The sequence below is a fragment of the Phyllobates terribilis genome, unplaced genomic scaffold, assembly GCF_046119375.1.
Source record: "Phyllobates terribilis strain yellow unplaced genomic scaffold, ASM4611937v1 Scaffold_3__8_contigs__length_932513732, whole genome shotgun sequence".
NCBI lineage: Eukaryota > Metazoa > Chordata > Amphibia > Anura > Dendrobatidae > Phyllobates > Phyllobates terribilis.
In genome coordinates this window covers 262,311,824-262,329,279 of record NW_027362763.1, presented here as the reverse complement: position 1 = coordinate 262,329,279, position 17,456 = coordinate 262,311,824, and the positions used below count along the sequence as shown (strand labels likewise).

Here is a 17,456-nt window from a genome sequence, read left to right as displayed (position 1 = left end):
ATCTAACAAAACCATTGTAAGAGGTGTTGAATTTATTCCAGAGAAGTGATATGCATGCTCATGCATTAGAAACTAGATGTCTGAGAATAGAACACTTATATACCAGTTGGGTATATCACAATGATGGAAAAGGAGTCGTTCCGGCCTCAAGTCTATCATTAGGTCAGTAACCTTTTGGATTACTTGTTATAACTTCTCCTAATATGGGGTTAGAATCTTGTATGACCAAAAATTGTGGAGGAAGACACCATCTCCTTTCTACGCCACGAGTTGACATCAGAAAAGATTATATATAGGCAAGTACCATTGGTAGAAGAGATTATAAATCACCTTTTAAAAGCTGATTGATAACTTACGTGTTAAGGGTGAAGATACGCTTCATCTGTTTTCTCGATAAAGAAAGCCCCAGGTTTGTCCAGGGGGTTAAGTAAGGCATAAGAAAATGATAAAGTGTAGTTAACTGTGCGTGCCAACTCATAAAATGCCTTATCTATGTTGTACTGAAGGAAGTGGATAAGTTGATTTATTCTCCAATTCCTCGTGGGGGACAGGTCAGAGATAGAGGTTTCTGAAATTTGTCGTTGGCCATCCAGGTCTGTCCCCGAAGTGGGACGCTGTATAAATCAAGAGAGCAGTCAAAGTAGGAATACTGGATCATTCAAGCTAGGGGAAAACAGTGGGTTCCCCAAAACTGGGTAATGAGGTGAACGCGAAGGTATGATTTGTGAGCATACTAGTAAGTCTATACAGCGGGCACTCGTGGCAATAATCGTAGGATGGGTTTTGAGTAGAGATGAAATAAGCTTTCTTGCTCGTGGACACAAGCCTCTTACTGGGACTTTACTGTAGTGTTTTTTAACTCTAGTCGAGAAAACAAGACTTGGGGAAAAATGTTGTTCAGAAACGCTGCTATACAGTATCTCTGTACGCTTATGATTTCATATGGAGACATGCCTAGTATCACAGAGCATTGTTTCTCAGGGAAATAACTCTTGTAGTAGTACAGCTTCAGGGACTTTGTGCTGATATCCATGGCCTCTGGCATCCTGTGGTTTTTTATGTATCTTATACATATAAAATAACTTTTTTGTTATGGTACAGTGAGTCAATAAACAAAGATGAACCTACGGATATTAATATGAAAGAGCAGCTAGATAGTAAGATACATTTATCAACAAATAAATGCAGAACAGAAAAATAGACCTGATACTAATTTATTCAAGTATCTGTATTGTAATTTCTGAGGCTGATCATACTCTCCGCTCAGGGTTTCAAAAAGATAATGGCAAGTTGAATACTGATTAATGTAGAAAATATTCATAGATTTATATTATATGTTCTAGACTAAGCAGATAAAAAATGCTCTCTCTTTTGCATTTCAATAAATATGAAAATTTTTCCTTGCTGCAAAAATTTGCCCATTTTCTCAATTTGAACACACGTAACTACACAAAGCATATCAGAATCACAGGGGGCTTCTTAAAAAAAACCAAAACATTGGAAATGTACCAACTACAAAAAAAAGAGCAGATCGTGCAACAGGTGCTGTACACCCCAAACTCATGTACAAAAAAAGAAAATCTTCCTTCAAGCTGAAGTCATGTAGAGTATAAAGGAGTCATGTAGATTTCTGGACATCATTTTGCATTGGCTCCAGTTCAAAGTCTCCCAAAGGCCAAGCATTGCTGGACCATATCTGTACGCAGCATGGATGAATGGCAAATATAATAAGGTATTTTATACAATCTACAACTGATGAATAAACATTTACATAAATAAAATGGTTGCAGCATTGAGCAATAGTATTGTGATCAATCTAGTCAAGCAGAAGCTTAGATTTTATTTTATGCAATGCACAGTTGTACTGTGGTGATCTATGATTTAGCAGTTTTGGGGCTTTTTGTTAACAAAACAGATGTTCAACGGTAGGGTTGAAGAAGAACTCTGGTAAATAAATATATTTTTTTCCCCATTTTATATGTACATAAGATAAACAGTAGTGTTGTTAATTACCGTATTTCCCAAGTGCTTTGCAAGTGATTTATTAACGCTGTTCCGGTCCTCCAATTGTACCATGTGATTCCAAGTCCAAGTGGACCCAAAGTCAGTTTTTTTAGGCAATCCTATGAGACTCACATCTCTTATAGGAGGAATTCATAAAAAGGCTGACTCCCATTCCACATTTGAGCCTATATTATTGAGAATATTCAGATTTGTGTAGTACAACTAAAGGAACATATAGAAGCTGATAAATCACATGTAAAGAGCTTTGTAAGGAAACAGAACTACTCTCTAATGTAGGTTAAAAAGAAAAAAAAACGATTTTTTCCCAGGAGTCTTTCTTTAAGGAGGTTATAGATCAAAGTTTGCCTGTGGAAGCATTAAATTTAAAGAGGACCTTTCACCAGTGTGAGCAGGTTAAACTGGTCACATCATGGAATAGTAGCTGCAGAGCTGAGTAAAACAGAATTGTTATTTACTTTATTTCCCCTCTCCATTGCAGAGATATTACCTTGTAAAGCTTAGATTATAATTTATGTCATAGTTCAGCTGGGCATTAACAAAGATTTGTCTATGGGGTATGTACTTCTTGCCCTATATAAAGTGGACCAATCATAAGAAGGCAGAGTCATGCAGGGGAGAAAAGAACACACCCTCCTCTCCTCACTGATCTCTGGAGCTACTTTGTAGAGATACAGGAGAACTGAGTATGAATAATTAAAAACATTTCTGGATCTCATCAAACAGCAATACATTTGGGGGTGAGAGTGGGAGATGAAAGCTCTGTGAAATAAGATCTATGTTTGTCTTGATACTTAACTCAGCTCTGCTGCATCTCTACAGGTGTGTTTTTTTTCTCCACTGAATGAAGCAGCCTGCTTATGTTTGGTCAACCTCATGCAGGGAAAGAAGAACACGCTCCCAAGACGAGTCTCTGGTAATGCCTAGTTGAACTAAAGTATAAATTATAACCTAAACTTTACAAGCTAATATCTATGCAACAGCTATGCACTGATGTGCTGCAGAGGCGGCTATCAGTCAATGTGCCAAGGTGTGCTTACAGCTGCTGCCCACTATGTACTGAATGGTGACCTTAGCTGCGCTGGCCGTGCCTCTATGACTGAAAGCCAGAGGCTGCCGGGAAGAAAAAAGTTTGTTTCCTCCTAGCAGCTGTGCTTTCAATGCAGGGCCCGAACAGCTTTAGATTGCTATTAACCTGCAGAATGAACCCATATCTGCAGGTAATAGTGTCATAGAAAATATTATGAACCTCTCCCTCCCTGGGAAATCTCTCTATCTTCCTCCAAGCCCCTCTTCCCCCTCCCCTATACTATTTCTCAAAGGAGCAAGAGCTAACACTCTAACCAGTTGCTTCTATGCAAATTAGCAGTGTGCAGAAGAGGTGGTAATTACCATACAAATGGAGCTTGTAATAGAATAGACCTGTGATAGATGGACACCTCAGCATATGGGCCAGAGATTGAAAGAAAGAGAAAACCGCTCTTTAAACTTCAAAGGGAATCTACCACACTCCTCACAATAGCCGGGTCACTCTCGTTTGCATATGTGTTCAATCAGCAGTCACCGACACTAAATATGGAATATCGGAAGTTCTATACTTCCGATCATAATAGGACACATATTTTTAGCGACAGAGTCAGCTAAGGAACATTACGCATATTTTTTCGTATCTGAGAGCCCTGCCAGTGAGCTATAATGCAAAAGTACCAAAATAATGGACAGCAGCCATGTCATGTCTGGTCTCTTAAGAAAGGTAAATTCGCATTAAAAAATATGTTGTCACTTGTGAACTTCTGCGATCAACCAGCGAGAAGTTATCACAGAAATTAGAGATTTTAATAACAACATGAAGGGTGGAGCTGAGCCCACGTGAAGTCATCACAGGGGAGTATGTGGGCAGGGCCCCCCTTCGGCATAAAAGATCCAGCTGAAGATGGATCTATACTCATGCTGGGAGGTATATACTCTACAAATAGGGGTCCCGTTCGATAACGGTCCATTGGACCACCTCCCCTCCAGCTAAACTGAATCATCTCTGTGATCTGTCTAGTAAGTTTCTTTTGTTAATCCCTTTTTATTTTGTGCAACTGTATGTTCTGTATTGTATTGTCCCCCTTTGTAAAATATTTGTATATTTTTCATAAACACTGCCTCCCTTTGGATTAAATATAAAATTCAATAGTCCTGTTTCTTGTCCTCTGTAATTGTTCCTCCCCCAAAGCCATATGCTACCAGAAAGCAGGCGATCAGGTCTGTATTATATTTTAAAACTGATCGTGGTGGCAGCGAATAATCGTAATTGGGCTATCGTGAAGCTGGCAGTGATCGTACGGGGGCATATCCACATATTCCATGCGTTGGAATTTGGAGGTGTGTATGCCATACGCTCACTGCTCACTTGCCAATAGCTACATAGTGAGTAATCGGGATCGTGCGTGTGAATGAATCCTTGACAAATAGTGTTTGGGGACATGACAGGTTTCATTTAAAACAGACACAAAATAAAGCTTTTAAAACACATTTGTCACTTATATGCAACCCTAGTTATTGGCATTAAGTCAGGTCCACTATGTCTATGCAGTACAAGCTTTACATGCTGTTTCACTACTAAGATATTGATGACCTTTTATTACTATGATATTGATCACCTGACATCCCCACCGATCAGCTATCAATGGCAGCCAGATATCAACTGTTGCAGAGCTGAACAGCACAGCTCCGTCAATTTTTTAATGGCCATTGCTGGGTTTTGCAGATCAACTTTTATTCTGAGAATAGCTGATAGTTGGGGGTGCCAATTGTCAGACACCCACCGATCTGATATTGATGACCTATGCCATGGGTAGGTCATCAATATCATAGTAGCAAAAAACTGCTTTTGCAATGAAATTAAAATGAGTGCAGCAATATTCAACAATACATTGTTGTTGCCAATGGTTGGATGATATGACAGGGCCGATCCTTTACATGGTTTTGTGAATTCTAAACCTCATAAGTTGAGCTATGCTCCCTCCTTTCTTGGTCTGTTCACTCCTAATATGTGGTTATACAGCTAGTACTAGGGAATGGCCACTACCCAGTGGAGCGGGGTTGTTCTGACTCCAATCACTGTTTTCACCTGACCACAAGCATAGCTGCAAACAGCTGATAGCTCATTAATGTCAGAAGCCTGGAAAACCCCTTAATTATAGATGTACTAGCTTTTACCCGCGGCTTCGCTCGCGTGGAATTTGGTCTGCCACATTAAGTTTCGTGACAGATCATTTTAATAGTAAAAAAAAAATAATCTTAATAGTAAAAAAAAATAATCTTATTTAGTTACTCGTACATCCAAAGTTTCAGATGTCTAACTTCAATACTGACGGATTCCATACAATCTTTGAACCCCTATAATATGAAGAGGGAAACTCTTGAGGGTGGAATTATCAAAATTCCTTTCTTAGTGCTCATTTAAGCTATAATAGAACCTATCTGCAAATTTCAAGATGCTAAGTTCAGTGGTTTCGGCTGTGCGTTGACCGCTAGGTGTGTCAGTCAATCAGGTTTACAGTTTTATATAATCTTCGCCTGTATGGTGTGTTTATAAAAAGTAGCCCTATGTCCTTCCCCAGGCTTGAAATTATCCATATCAAATTTCATCACAAACGGATTACTAAACACTGATTAATAAACAGGACGGACTGAAGTTACTTGCGTTTAATATTGTTCGTGTTAGTAAAGAATTAGTATGTAATTGGAATAATGGACATCTGCAGGTAATTTATCTATGTGTTTTTACTGCAATATACTCCTGTAAACTATGTTATTTGAATTCTTTCGTTCAGCGAAAATATGTAGATTTTGCGATTTTGAAACACGTGAGCAAGCTACGTATAGCTGACCGTGGGAAAAACAGGGCGTGCCTAAATGTATCCCCGCTACCTTCAAAGTTTGCCCTTGCAATTTATTGATGGTCATTGAAAATGCAACTTTAAGTGGGAACTGCAAACGTTTGAAATTAAAGGGTAAGTTATTGGGTATTATTGGGATGCGTGGTATAAGAATATTTTCACCCTTAGCTTCTCCAGTTAAAATTGTGGCCTTTACAATGTACCTGCCTAGTTCAGTGGCTCGCAATCTAGTGCCATTACATAATCTCGGGGCGTCCAAGTTGCGCATTAACATAACGGGTATACCGACCTTTAATTCGAGCTTATGAGATGGGACCCCGGATAGCTCCAAAGAGTTAAGAAACTCCACGGGGTAGCTCGTACAGTCTTCAGATGACATGACTGTGTCGATGGAGTTGTAGGTTGTTGCATCGATGGTTACTTGGTCCAAGATAATTTTATTGATTTTCGCAACTGTTTCATTTCTTGGTGCTAGTACAGTCATATGAAAAAGTTTGTGCACCCCTATTAATCTTAAGCTTGATGTTTTATAAAAATTGGTGTTTTTGCAACAGCTATTTCAGTTTGATATATGTAATAACTGTTGGATACAGTAATGTTTCTGCCTTGAAATGAGGTTTATTGTACTAACAGAAAATGTGCAATCTGCATTCAAACAAAATTTGACAGGTGCATAAGTATGGGCACCTCACCAGAAAAGTGACATTAATATTTAGTAGATCCTCCTTTTGCAAAAATAACAGCCTCTAGTCGCTTCCTGTAGCTTTTAATGAGTTCCTGGATCCTGGATGAAGGTATTTTTGACTATTCCTCTTTACAAAACAATTCCAGTTCAGTTAAGTTTGATGGTCGCCGAGCATGGACAGCCTCTTCAAATGATCCCACAGATGTTCAATGATATTCAGGTCTGGGGACTGGGATGGCCATTCCAGAACATTGTAATTGTTCCTCTGCATGAATGCCTGAGTAGATTTGGAGCAGTGTTTTGGATCATTGTCTTGCTGAAAGATCCATCCACTGCGTAACTTCAACTTTATCACTGATTCTTGAACACTATTGCCAAGAATCTGCTGATACTGAGTGGAATCCATGCGTCCCTCAACTTTAACAAGATTCCCAGTGCCGGCATTGACCACACAGCCCCAAAGCATGATGGAACCTCCACCAAATTTTACTGTGGGTAGCAAGTGTTTTTCTTGGAATGCTGTGTTTTTTTGCCACCATGCATAACGCCTTTTTGTATGACCAAACAACTCAATCTTGGTTTCATCAGTCCACAGGACCTTCTTCCAAAAAGAAATAGGCTTCTTCAAATGTGCTTTTGCATACCTCAGCCAACTCTGTTTGTGCGTACTTGCAGAAACGGCTTCTTTCGCATCACTCTCCCATACAGCTTCTCCTTGTGCAAAGTGCGTTGTATAGTTGACCGATGCACAGTGACACCATCTGCAGCAAGTTGATGCTGCAGCTCTCTGGAGGTGGTCTGAGGATTGTCCTTGACTGATCTCACCATTCTTCTTCTCTGCCTTTCTGATGTTTTTCTTGTCCTGACACTTCTGGCCTTAACAAGAACTGTCCCTATGTTCTTCCATTTCCTTACTATGTTCCTCACAGTGGAAACTGACAGGTTAAATCTCTGAGACAGCTTTTTGTATCCTTACCCTGAACAACTATGTTGAATAATCTTTGTTTTCAGATCATTTGACAGTTGTTTTGAGGAGCCCATGATGCCACTCTTCAGAGGAGATTCAAACAGGAGAACAACTTGCAAGTGGCCACTTTAAGTAGCTTTTCTCATGATTGCATACACCTGGCTATAAAGTTCAAAGCTCAATGAGGTTACAAAACCAAAAAAAGTGCTTTAGTAAGTCAGTAAAAAGTAGGCAGGAGTATTTAAAACAAGAAAATGATAAGGGTGCCCATACTTATGCACCGGTCAAATTTTGTTTGAATGCAGATTGCACATTTTCTGTTAGCACAATAAACCTCATTTCAAGGCAGAAACATTACTGTGTCCAACAGTTATTACATATATCAAACTGAAATAGCTGTTGCAAAAACACCAATTTTTATAAAACATTAAGCTTAAGATTAATAGGGGTGCCCAAACTTTTTCATATGACTGTATAGTTCTTTCACATACCCAATTTTCATTGTGGATGTTTTGTTGCAAATTTGGAAAAACTTGAGCAATAAGTGCGTCTTCCGAATCCACAATATGACAAAATTGGTTAGTGAATAGAACTATACCTTCTTCGTCAGTTTCGATTCGACCTTCACCGATCTCGAGCAGTTTCTCAGCGTACGTGCCCGACTCTAGATCACTGAATGCCTGGACACGCATGTTGGTGGTGAGGTGCAGCTTTTCAACTTTGGTCCATAAATATGAGGATTTCAGACATGCGTTAATTTAGTCTGCTGCAGTGCCTCGCTCGATGACAGGCAAAGTTTGCCTAAAGTCCCCAGCCAATAAAACAACCACACCACCGATTATTGTTTGTTTACTGTGTAAGTCTTGTAGACAACGATCAAGAGCTTCGATGGCGCGTTTGTGTGACATTGTGCACTCGTCCCACACGACTAGTTTGCACTGTTGCAACAGGAGGCCACGGGCGCTGCTCTTGCTGATATTACACGATGGGGTTTCTTCGTTCACCAGATTAAGAGGTAATTTGAAGACTGAATGTGCCGTCCGTCCACCGCTTAGCAATGTTGCAGCAATTCCAGAGGAAGCCACAGCTAATACAACGTTATGACCGCTACGAATTTTTGCTAAAAGTAAATTAAGCAAGAAAGTTTTTCCTGTACCACCCGAGGCATCAAGGAAAAAAAGTCCACCTTCACCATTCTCAACTCGTCCTACTATTTTGTGATAAATCTCTCTTTGATCAGGTAGCAAACGTGGCTCAGTTTCGCAAACGTGAGCGTCTAACTGGTTGGTATCATAGCTTAGCTCTTTTATCAACTCGCTCGACAGCTCTCCTCTACGCCGCGGTGAGGGTAGACCAAAATCGGACAATTTCTTTCCAGAAATTATTAATATTTTGTCCTCGATAAGCCCCAACACCTCATTGAAACAGAGATCATCGTTAACGTGATCCATTCTTTCAAATCTGTGCATGATATCCTCTGATAACACAGCCAGAGTTGTAGAGGATTGGATAAACCGCAAGTGCATATCAATATGGCAAACAGCTCTCTTATTTGCGCCGGGGAGCGACATAGCACGGCCTCTTCTAAGGTGGTATCCCAGTGTTATCATCTTCCAACAACTCCATCTTCTCACACACCTGCCGAAAATTTGCAAGTTCTTGACCTTCAAATGTTTTTAAATCCGAGAAGTTGGTTGGACCCCTTATTACATTCAGCAGCATACGCAAGCAATAACATTCAAAATTGCTAACGTGCACCGTGTAAATGCGACCTAGAGCGTCTCCTGCCTTCACACCAGGCCAGCCATCGACAGGTGTTCCTTGTAAACAACGTTTCCATTGCTTCCGTGCCACATTCCAAGTATAGTAGCGAGGCACGTCAATGTAAAGTAATGTTTTTGCAAACGTATCACTTTGGCACAACAGGAAAAATGCAGTTAGTGTAGTTTTAGGTGGTGCTTCTAATCTCTCTCTAAAATTATTTTCCGTAAAGTAAACCCTCTCGTCATTAGGTAAATGAATCGCGAGATGAGTGACGGTTGGGTGTCTCTCGTGCAGAGGCAGACCTAAGATCCGCCACGCTGCTTCGTTACTACTAACATATCGGCCGGTTCTAAAGGTCTGCACCTCATCTCTTGGGTCAATGTTAACATTCCCTTGCTGGCGGATGTTAAAAATAGCCTGGTCGCTACCCTTATTAATATATTTACAAATATATTTTATCGCCTGTACCGTATTACAGAACTCTACATTTAAATGAGAATTAAAATTTTTTGATAAGAGTGGAGAATATGGGACCACCCTGCTATTGTCCACCAATATTTCCTGTGTTCCTCTACGGGTTTTTATAATCGTCGTGCGTCCACCATTCTCTGGTGCTCTGCGCCTGTACAAAGGATAACCTTTGTCATTGATTTGAGTATCTTTTAAAAGCTTCCTCGGATATTTTTTGGTACATTTTCCTTCCTTCATGCATGGCGATGAAGAATTGAATGTACCACATGGCCCGTGAATCATATTCTTTGTCACTGTATCATAGAGCTTTTGATCGGTTTCTGGGTTTGGTATCTCAGCACATATGATTTCGTCAATTTGGTTCGGATGCAATTTTTCCTTTAACCACAGCAGTAAGTGCACATGAGGCAAACCTCGCTTTTGCCACTCGATCGAGTACATGAAGCATCGCATATCACCAAATATGTTACCTTTTGTAAGTAGAGCTACCAACTTCTGTACTTTTATTCTAAATACTCGAGCTGTTAAGTCATGTCTGTCCGTTGAATTTTGACCAGCCATAAGCTCTTTGGTGATTTCTGGCCAAGTGGGGTTGCAAGTCATTGTAATAAATAAATCAGGCCTCCCATAATTACGTACGTATGTGAACGCATCTTGTGTGTATTCGTGTAGGTATCTCGGGCTATTTACAAATGATGACGGGAGAATCACCATCTGACCTAAGTTATTTGGATCCAAATCCGCATCATTTCTTATTGCATCTTGCAAGTGAATATAATTTTCTGCGCGCTGTTTTTTTTTATTTAAAGAAATGAACCTTAAGCGCTCACTTTCCATCTTTACATACATGTCGACCAGAAACTGATGAAGTAGGAGCCTACACTTAAGCATCAAATTAAAATCGCTGCGACGGACCATCAAGTGAAAGGCATAAAAATCTTTGCAGGACACCTTTTTGCTTGGCATTGCTTGTTTGGTAATTGGATTTATCTGAGGAATATCAATGCTGTACCCCTCTTGTCCTTTCCAAAAAATTATTGGGTACTCGAGAGCGTCATAGAATCTATGTGTATCGGGAACCCTAGTGAGCATGCCATCGCGCGGCTGCACAACGATGTCTCGAGACATAGTTTGTTCGCTACTATTACAGCAGCTATTTCATTTGTAGTAGGGGCATTGAATCGTCTCTCATGTTGACCACGTGGTACACGGTCTGGGTGAATCACTACTTTGAAATGATCATCATTGATCATTCTGTCTCTAGCCGTTTTAAATTCATGCACCAAAATGTTGTGGTCGTGAAGTACTCGTTGTAATTTTTTAACTATGTTTCTATCTACGCTTTGCACGCACTCAGTACGCCTGTTGATTTGTTCTTCTTCGTCACCTATGAAATAAACTTGTAAAAATTGTGGTTGCGAAATGGACGTAGGAATTAAAGAACGGATACGGTGGTATACTTGTCCTTGTATTGTAAAGGTCGGGCAAAACCCTGGCATTGAGACAATTTGATCTGCTCCAAAAGACGTCATATGAAAGCACATGTTGTATTTTCTTATATTATTTAGAAAAAGGCGAGATTCATCAGTTTCATTAGAGAAAAGCTCTTTTAAAGGTTGAACTGGCTCGTCTATATAAGGAAGAGCTACTTTCCCGCCCAAAGAACACATACCTGCTGCTTCCTCTTTCCACTTAAGAGCTCCGCAATATTTGCAATCTATGGTCATTGCTTCTATTTTTATAAGCTTGTGAGTTTCATAATCAAGAGTCTCGTCATACTCAAATGCAGCTTTATGAAACAATATCCAAGTATTTCTTGTAAATGTTTGACGTCGCTGTGCTGCCCTTTCAGCAACAGTGCGTCTGCGAGATTCGGCCATTTCATAAGTTTCAGTGGCTCTTTGGGACGCCATGTAAGTCGCTTGCTGCTGACGTCGAGCTTGGGACTGTTCTGGAGTTTCAGCAGCCCGTTGAGACGCCAGATACTCCGCATGCTGTTCACGTCGGGCTTGGGACTGTTCTTGAGTTTCAGCAGCCCGTTGAGATGCCAAAAACTCCGCATTCCGTTCACGTCGGGCTTGGGATTGTTCTGGAGTCTCTGCAGCTCTATGTGCCGCACAACGCACCGCCTGCTCAAGCCTTCGTTGCTCGGCTTGTTGAGACGTCTCATCACGTCTAATTATTTTCATAGCTCGGGCTTTATTAGAGCTTTGCGAAATGTTAGACTTACGCTTTCGCGGCATTTTTATAAGTGCTAATTACAAAATAGGTACTTAGTAAAGTTCAAACAAAATACTAAAACAATCTAATTAGTTATATTGCGATCGCTGTACAGACGATATCAGTTGTATATGACTGGTCTATGAGGAGCAGCTGTGGCACGGTTACCCATAGCAACCATTCCCAGTGCTCTGTGGGAGCTGAGAGCAGCCTGCTGGTGCTGTGGGTGACATGCTGCGCTGCACACACACAGGGCTGTGCTGCACACAGGAGGGGAGGACGCCATTTGTGTAGCGCTGCTGCCGGTGCTGTCAGGCTGCAGTGTGTGCATCCTCCATGGAGCCGCGCTCAGGTTACTGCCCCTCCCCGTGTGTGAGTCACTTCCCCTCCGCCCAGGTGAGGCGCTCGGAACATTCCCGGCTGCAGCAGCTGGCGCAGGTGAGCGCATGTTTTATTATACGGTGTTATGTGGAGGGACAATTGCGGCGGGGACCCCCTGTGTGAGGACAATGACGGCCCGGTGCCCCCGGGCAACCTGCAGGAGGAAGCCTCACACTCCCCACGGGCTGTGGGCGTGGGCAGGCCGTGCTGGGACGTGTAGTTCCCTAGTAACCTGTTCCTGACATATGGGCTGTTTTCTGGGCTATTTTTTTTTTTTTTTTTTTTTTAAAGTCTGAGAAAATGTCATAAATTATCCTTCTCCCTTCAGCTGTTTCCAGAGTGTAATGTATCAGGGTGAGCTCATGACTGACAGCTGCCAAAGTTTCTAGGAAATGTCAGTCCCTGGGGGTCGTGTGTGAACCCCCTGTGCCACACTTGTACCTGGCCACGGTATATGATCACCCCTGTATTCTGACTGTGGACAGGCGGCAACTGTGACCTCACTATACAATGATCCATTATGGGCAAATTATTGTATTATCAATCTCTTCTGACTGCTGTAAATCAGCCATTTAAATATCACCTGTGTGTGTGTGTATATAAGAGTTTGATAAATATACTAAAAAGTTTGATAAATATACTAAAATGTGCATTGTAAAATAGTATCTAATTTAATTAAATTTATGGTTCACAAATTTTGGTCATAGTGGCTTCCACATTAAAGGTAGATATATGCTGTCGCGGACTTTTATTTAGAACTATTCAAGACAAACAATTCTACGGTACATCATCTTTGTGTAACTCCAACGGTTTAGGCAGCGTACGCCAAGATAGCTCTCAGAGGCCAGATTTTTTTCCGACTTAATTGACATGTATCGTTATATTACGACCAAAATTACATAAAATCATTACAAATTGTAGCCTATATGTTATTCCAATGTATAATCTATATTATTGTAAAGTTTCATGCAAATCCGTCCAGTAGTTTTTTTGTGAAAGAGTAACAAACATTCATACTCACAAACTTTCGCATTTATAATATTAGTAGGATTATATATTTATTTATAAAACTTGTAGTAACGTTTATGGATACTATATAGTGCTTGTTTATGGATTTATGAAGAAAAATAGGCCTCATTTATCACAAATGTCAAACAGAGAAACTAACCTTGTCACTCGTAGCAATCACACAGGTTTAGAAATCAAAGCTGAGCTCTAATTGTTTGCTGAGGTGAAAAAGGCCAATTTTTCTGTCTGACAGCTTTTGAAAAGAGACCAAATGAATCTATACACTTTAAAGGGAATCTGTCAGCAGGATCACCCCTCCTAGGCAGTCTATATAGATACACGCAGGTCATAGGGACTTGAATAAAATGATACCTATCTGTGATCCAATGTCTTATTCCAGTGATATCCATGTTTTTCTTATATGTAAATGAGCTGTTAAGATCTATGGTCCGGACACTGATCTGCATGAGAATCTGCCTCCAGAGATTATTTTAAATGAAAAGGGGGCATTACCAGTGTGAGACATGTAGATCAAGAAAGAAGACATTACATGCCTCACACTGGCAGAGGTAAGCGCTGTCTAACTGATTATGCTATGCAGGAGAGCTGTGTGGGCTTCATACACTATACTGGAGAGCTGTGGGTGCCATCATACTGTATTTGGGGGCTATATATTGCCATCCTTGGTGTCCATCATATTGTATATAGGAAGTTGTAGGGGCCATTGTACTTTGTATAGTGGGTAGTGGGGCAATTATACTGTATATAGGGGGCTGTGAGGACATCATACTGTGTATGGGAGATATGGAGCCATCATACTATGTAAAGTGGAGCTGTGGGGCCATGTCAGCAAAGTCCGCTGATATTGACTGACATTAGTCTAATGTCTATGGGGGCCTTTAGACTCCATAATTAGCTAGTCCCTTTAAGGAGAACATTGCTTCACATTTACAAGATAAGTGAAAAGGATTTTTCCATAAACAGCACAAACTCTGTCTGATACAGTAAGTTAATGGGGCTGAACAGCAATGCCAGACACCATCCATAAACAGACTGTTTCTGATAAAAAAAGGAAAGATGCTTTTTTTCTACAATCCTAGACAACCCCTTGAAATATGTAAATCAGTATAAGAAAATACTATGTAAGACCATTCCCTCCACTACTGCATAAAAAAAACAGGGAATATGTGCCAGATGGAGGAGGTCAAGCTGACAAGTCAGTACTTTTTCCTAAATCTGATAGGAGGTTCATACAAACTAAAAAATGAGATTCTGAGACAAAATTACATTGACAAAAGCAACTAGTGAATGTAGGATCTTAAAGATATATTAGTGACACAAATGTTTTAAGACATTCTTACAATTTTGTATAAGTTTCACCAGGTTGTGAAGACAAGACTATTAATCTGACATATTCAGACGCACAGATGCGAGTATGCAAGCAAAAATTAACTCCCCATAATTGAGAATGACAGTGAAAATGGCTCAGGCTTCCAAACAATAAAGGTCACAGATACTTCACAGCCACCATGGATTTGACATAATTGAGTTTGGTTAATACATTGCATTTCAGCAAGATTTATCTATTTTTCATTGCAGGCCCTTAAATGAGAAGCTATGCACTACCCCCCCCCCCAACCATCAATCCACTTCAGCCCACAAATGCGTGATAGGAATGAAATAAAGACTCCATGCCACTGATCCCCCTTTAGACTCATAAGACTGCAATTCAGCAATATAAATAACAGTATGAACAATTCATACCAGACCAATACATGAAAAACCAGAATGGCTATACTGTATCTTGAAAATGTCATTCAGTGACCAGAATAATTTCCCTCTCTACTCTACAGATGCCCTCTATATACCACAAATGTTATAAGTAATAATAGATTGGCGACGTCAGTAAGTGAAATGTTACTATGACATATACTGGCTGAATGGAATATAGAATAGTATAGTCATAAATGTTAAAATAATCTCTAGGCTTAGTCTTTAAAAACTGCTTATATCTAACACTCCTTCCGCCCATCAAAACTTATGTTACCATCTTTTTCCCTGGACAAACTTTTCTAATGCCCATATCCTGATCCCAAGGTAAAAAAACCTAGTGGGAATATGATAACGCGGGTAATTGATTAAAGAGGTTGTTCATCAAATTTACTTTAATGACCTATCTTTCGGATAAGTCATCAATGTCTGATCATCCGGGGTCCAACACCCAGCAACTCCACTCCGCCGATCAGATGCTATCAGTTTTGGCAGCGTCGGACGCCAGCTGGAAATACTCACTTACCGAGATGCTCCATCTACTTGTAGTGGCCTCCGCGGGCGGGGTACTGCACATCCGCCTCTTATTGATTTGAATAGGAGGCGGGTGTGTAGAACCAAGCTCCGGCCACTTCAAGTAGATGGAGCAGCTCAGTAAGAGAGTACTTCCGGCCGGCGGCCCCCGCCGACACCGAGAGCAGCTAATTGGCGGAGGTGCTGGGTCTCGGACTCTGACTGATCACACATTGATAATAGTGGACAACCTCTTTAACTTTCCTAACCTTTCCTAAACTGAAACTTTTCCTAAACTGAACTTTCCTAAACTTTCCTATGATGCAAAAGGCTGAAAAGTAAAAAACTGTAGACCTGATGCATCAAGACCAACGATGTTCGTGCCGGTCTTGATGAGGGGGCATTTTGGAGTCAAAGGCAGCTTATTTATTAAGAGGTGCACCCCTCTTAATAAATAAGGAGCATCAGACAAGTGACGTGTGCCTCTATGCACCTCGCCACAAATTTTACTTCAGTCAGGGCCTGGAGTAAGATATTTGGTGTAAGGAATGGCGCAGCTCATCATGAATTAGACAAGCTGTATTGTCACACCCTGTCCCTCCCCAGCTCTGACCATTTCAGCACAGCTGGCTAAAACTGATGTGAAAATGCCAAAAGTTACAAAATGTTAGCACTACTCTGTAGCATGCAATAAATTTGTGACTTTTCAACATGCTGGTGTAATCAGGGCCTGAATGCTTATGAAAGTAAAATCTGTCATCTGTCAGGATAGATTATAAATGTCTTATCATGGGGGCTTCAATGGGGGTCCCCAACACTCTGTTCTTTTTCAATTCATGACTGCAGTGAAAAGAAGTATAAATGGAACGTTGGTCAAACATGTGAGATGCAACTTCATTCAAAGTCTATGGGTCTGGTGGAAACAAGAAGGTGGATCTGTGGCAACTGCTGTATAATAACTAGTTGTAATCATGGGTAATTCACTTTAAAATATAAAAGTCAAGGCAGCTCTGTTCATATTCTTTTATATATATGCCAAGTGATGCCTCCATTGGGTCTTATGCTGCTTGGTGGCAGGCGGGCAGTAATTGAGGGAATTTTTATCCAAAGGTGGGCTTTATAAATTAGAATTATAAAATATAATTAACTCAACTTAATCACTCTTTTCTTAAGCATACCAGTGTTATAGAACAGAATCTGAGTAAATAAACAGTCTTTTGTGTGACTAATATCCAGCTCTTTCTGATTAGTATCCATGCCGCTTTATAAAGCATGGCTGAGTGGGTGACTCCAGCAGAGAACCTTACATTTTAATGTGGGCCTTACAATAGCATGGACAATATAACATTTTGTAGATAAGAAAAACCAGAATGGTCACAGTCGAATTAAACCTTTTATGAAGAATATACAAAGAGATGGCGATCTCCTGACACAGTTCCACTCTGCTGTTATTAGGTTTCATACATTTTTGAAAATAAGACAGGTCCTGAGATAATGTGCCCCTGCTGTGTGGTATGGCAAGCTCCCCACCTCGTACCCTTTATACAGAGTTTAATTTTCCAGCAACAGGTGATGGGAGCCTGTAAATCAGAATCAATCATCCAGCACAAACCTTCCATGGGGGTATTATTATCTGGCCGGTTTGCAAACACCACATCCACATATTCCAACTGCATCCTTTGGAGAGAGCCCTTTAATCCTACAAGCAGAACAAAGATGAAAACATACGGTAAGAGAGAAGCTTAAATGAGGTACTTACCCGACC

The 17,456-nt window shown here is 40.6% G+C and overlaps 1 protein-coding gene across 3 annotated transcripts in view; it reads right to left on the bottom strand.

Annotated features, from left to right (window-relative positions):
* Window positions 1-17,456, bottom strand: part of KCNAB1 (potassium voltage-gated channel subfamily A regulatory beta subunit 1) — a 552,388-nt gene that overhangs the window by 75,456 nt on the left and 459,476 nt on the right. For all 3 annotated transcript variants that reach the window (XM_073674769.1, XM_073674770.1, XM_073674771.1), the window contains exon 8: window positions 17,304-17,390. In XM_073674769.1, coding sequence (XP_073530870.1) covers window positions 17,304-17,390 — 87 coding nt within the window. The remainder of the gene's footprint in view (window positions 1-17,303; window positions 17,391-17,456) is intronic.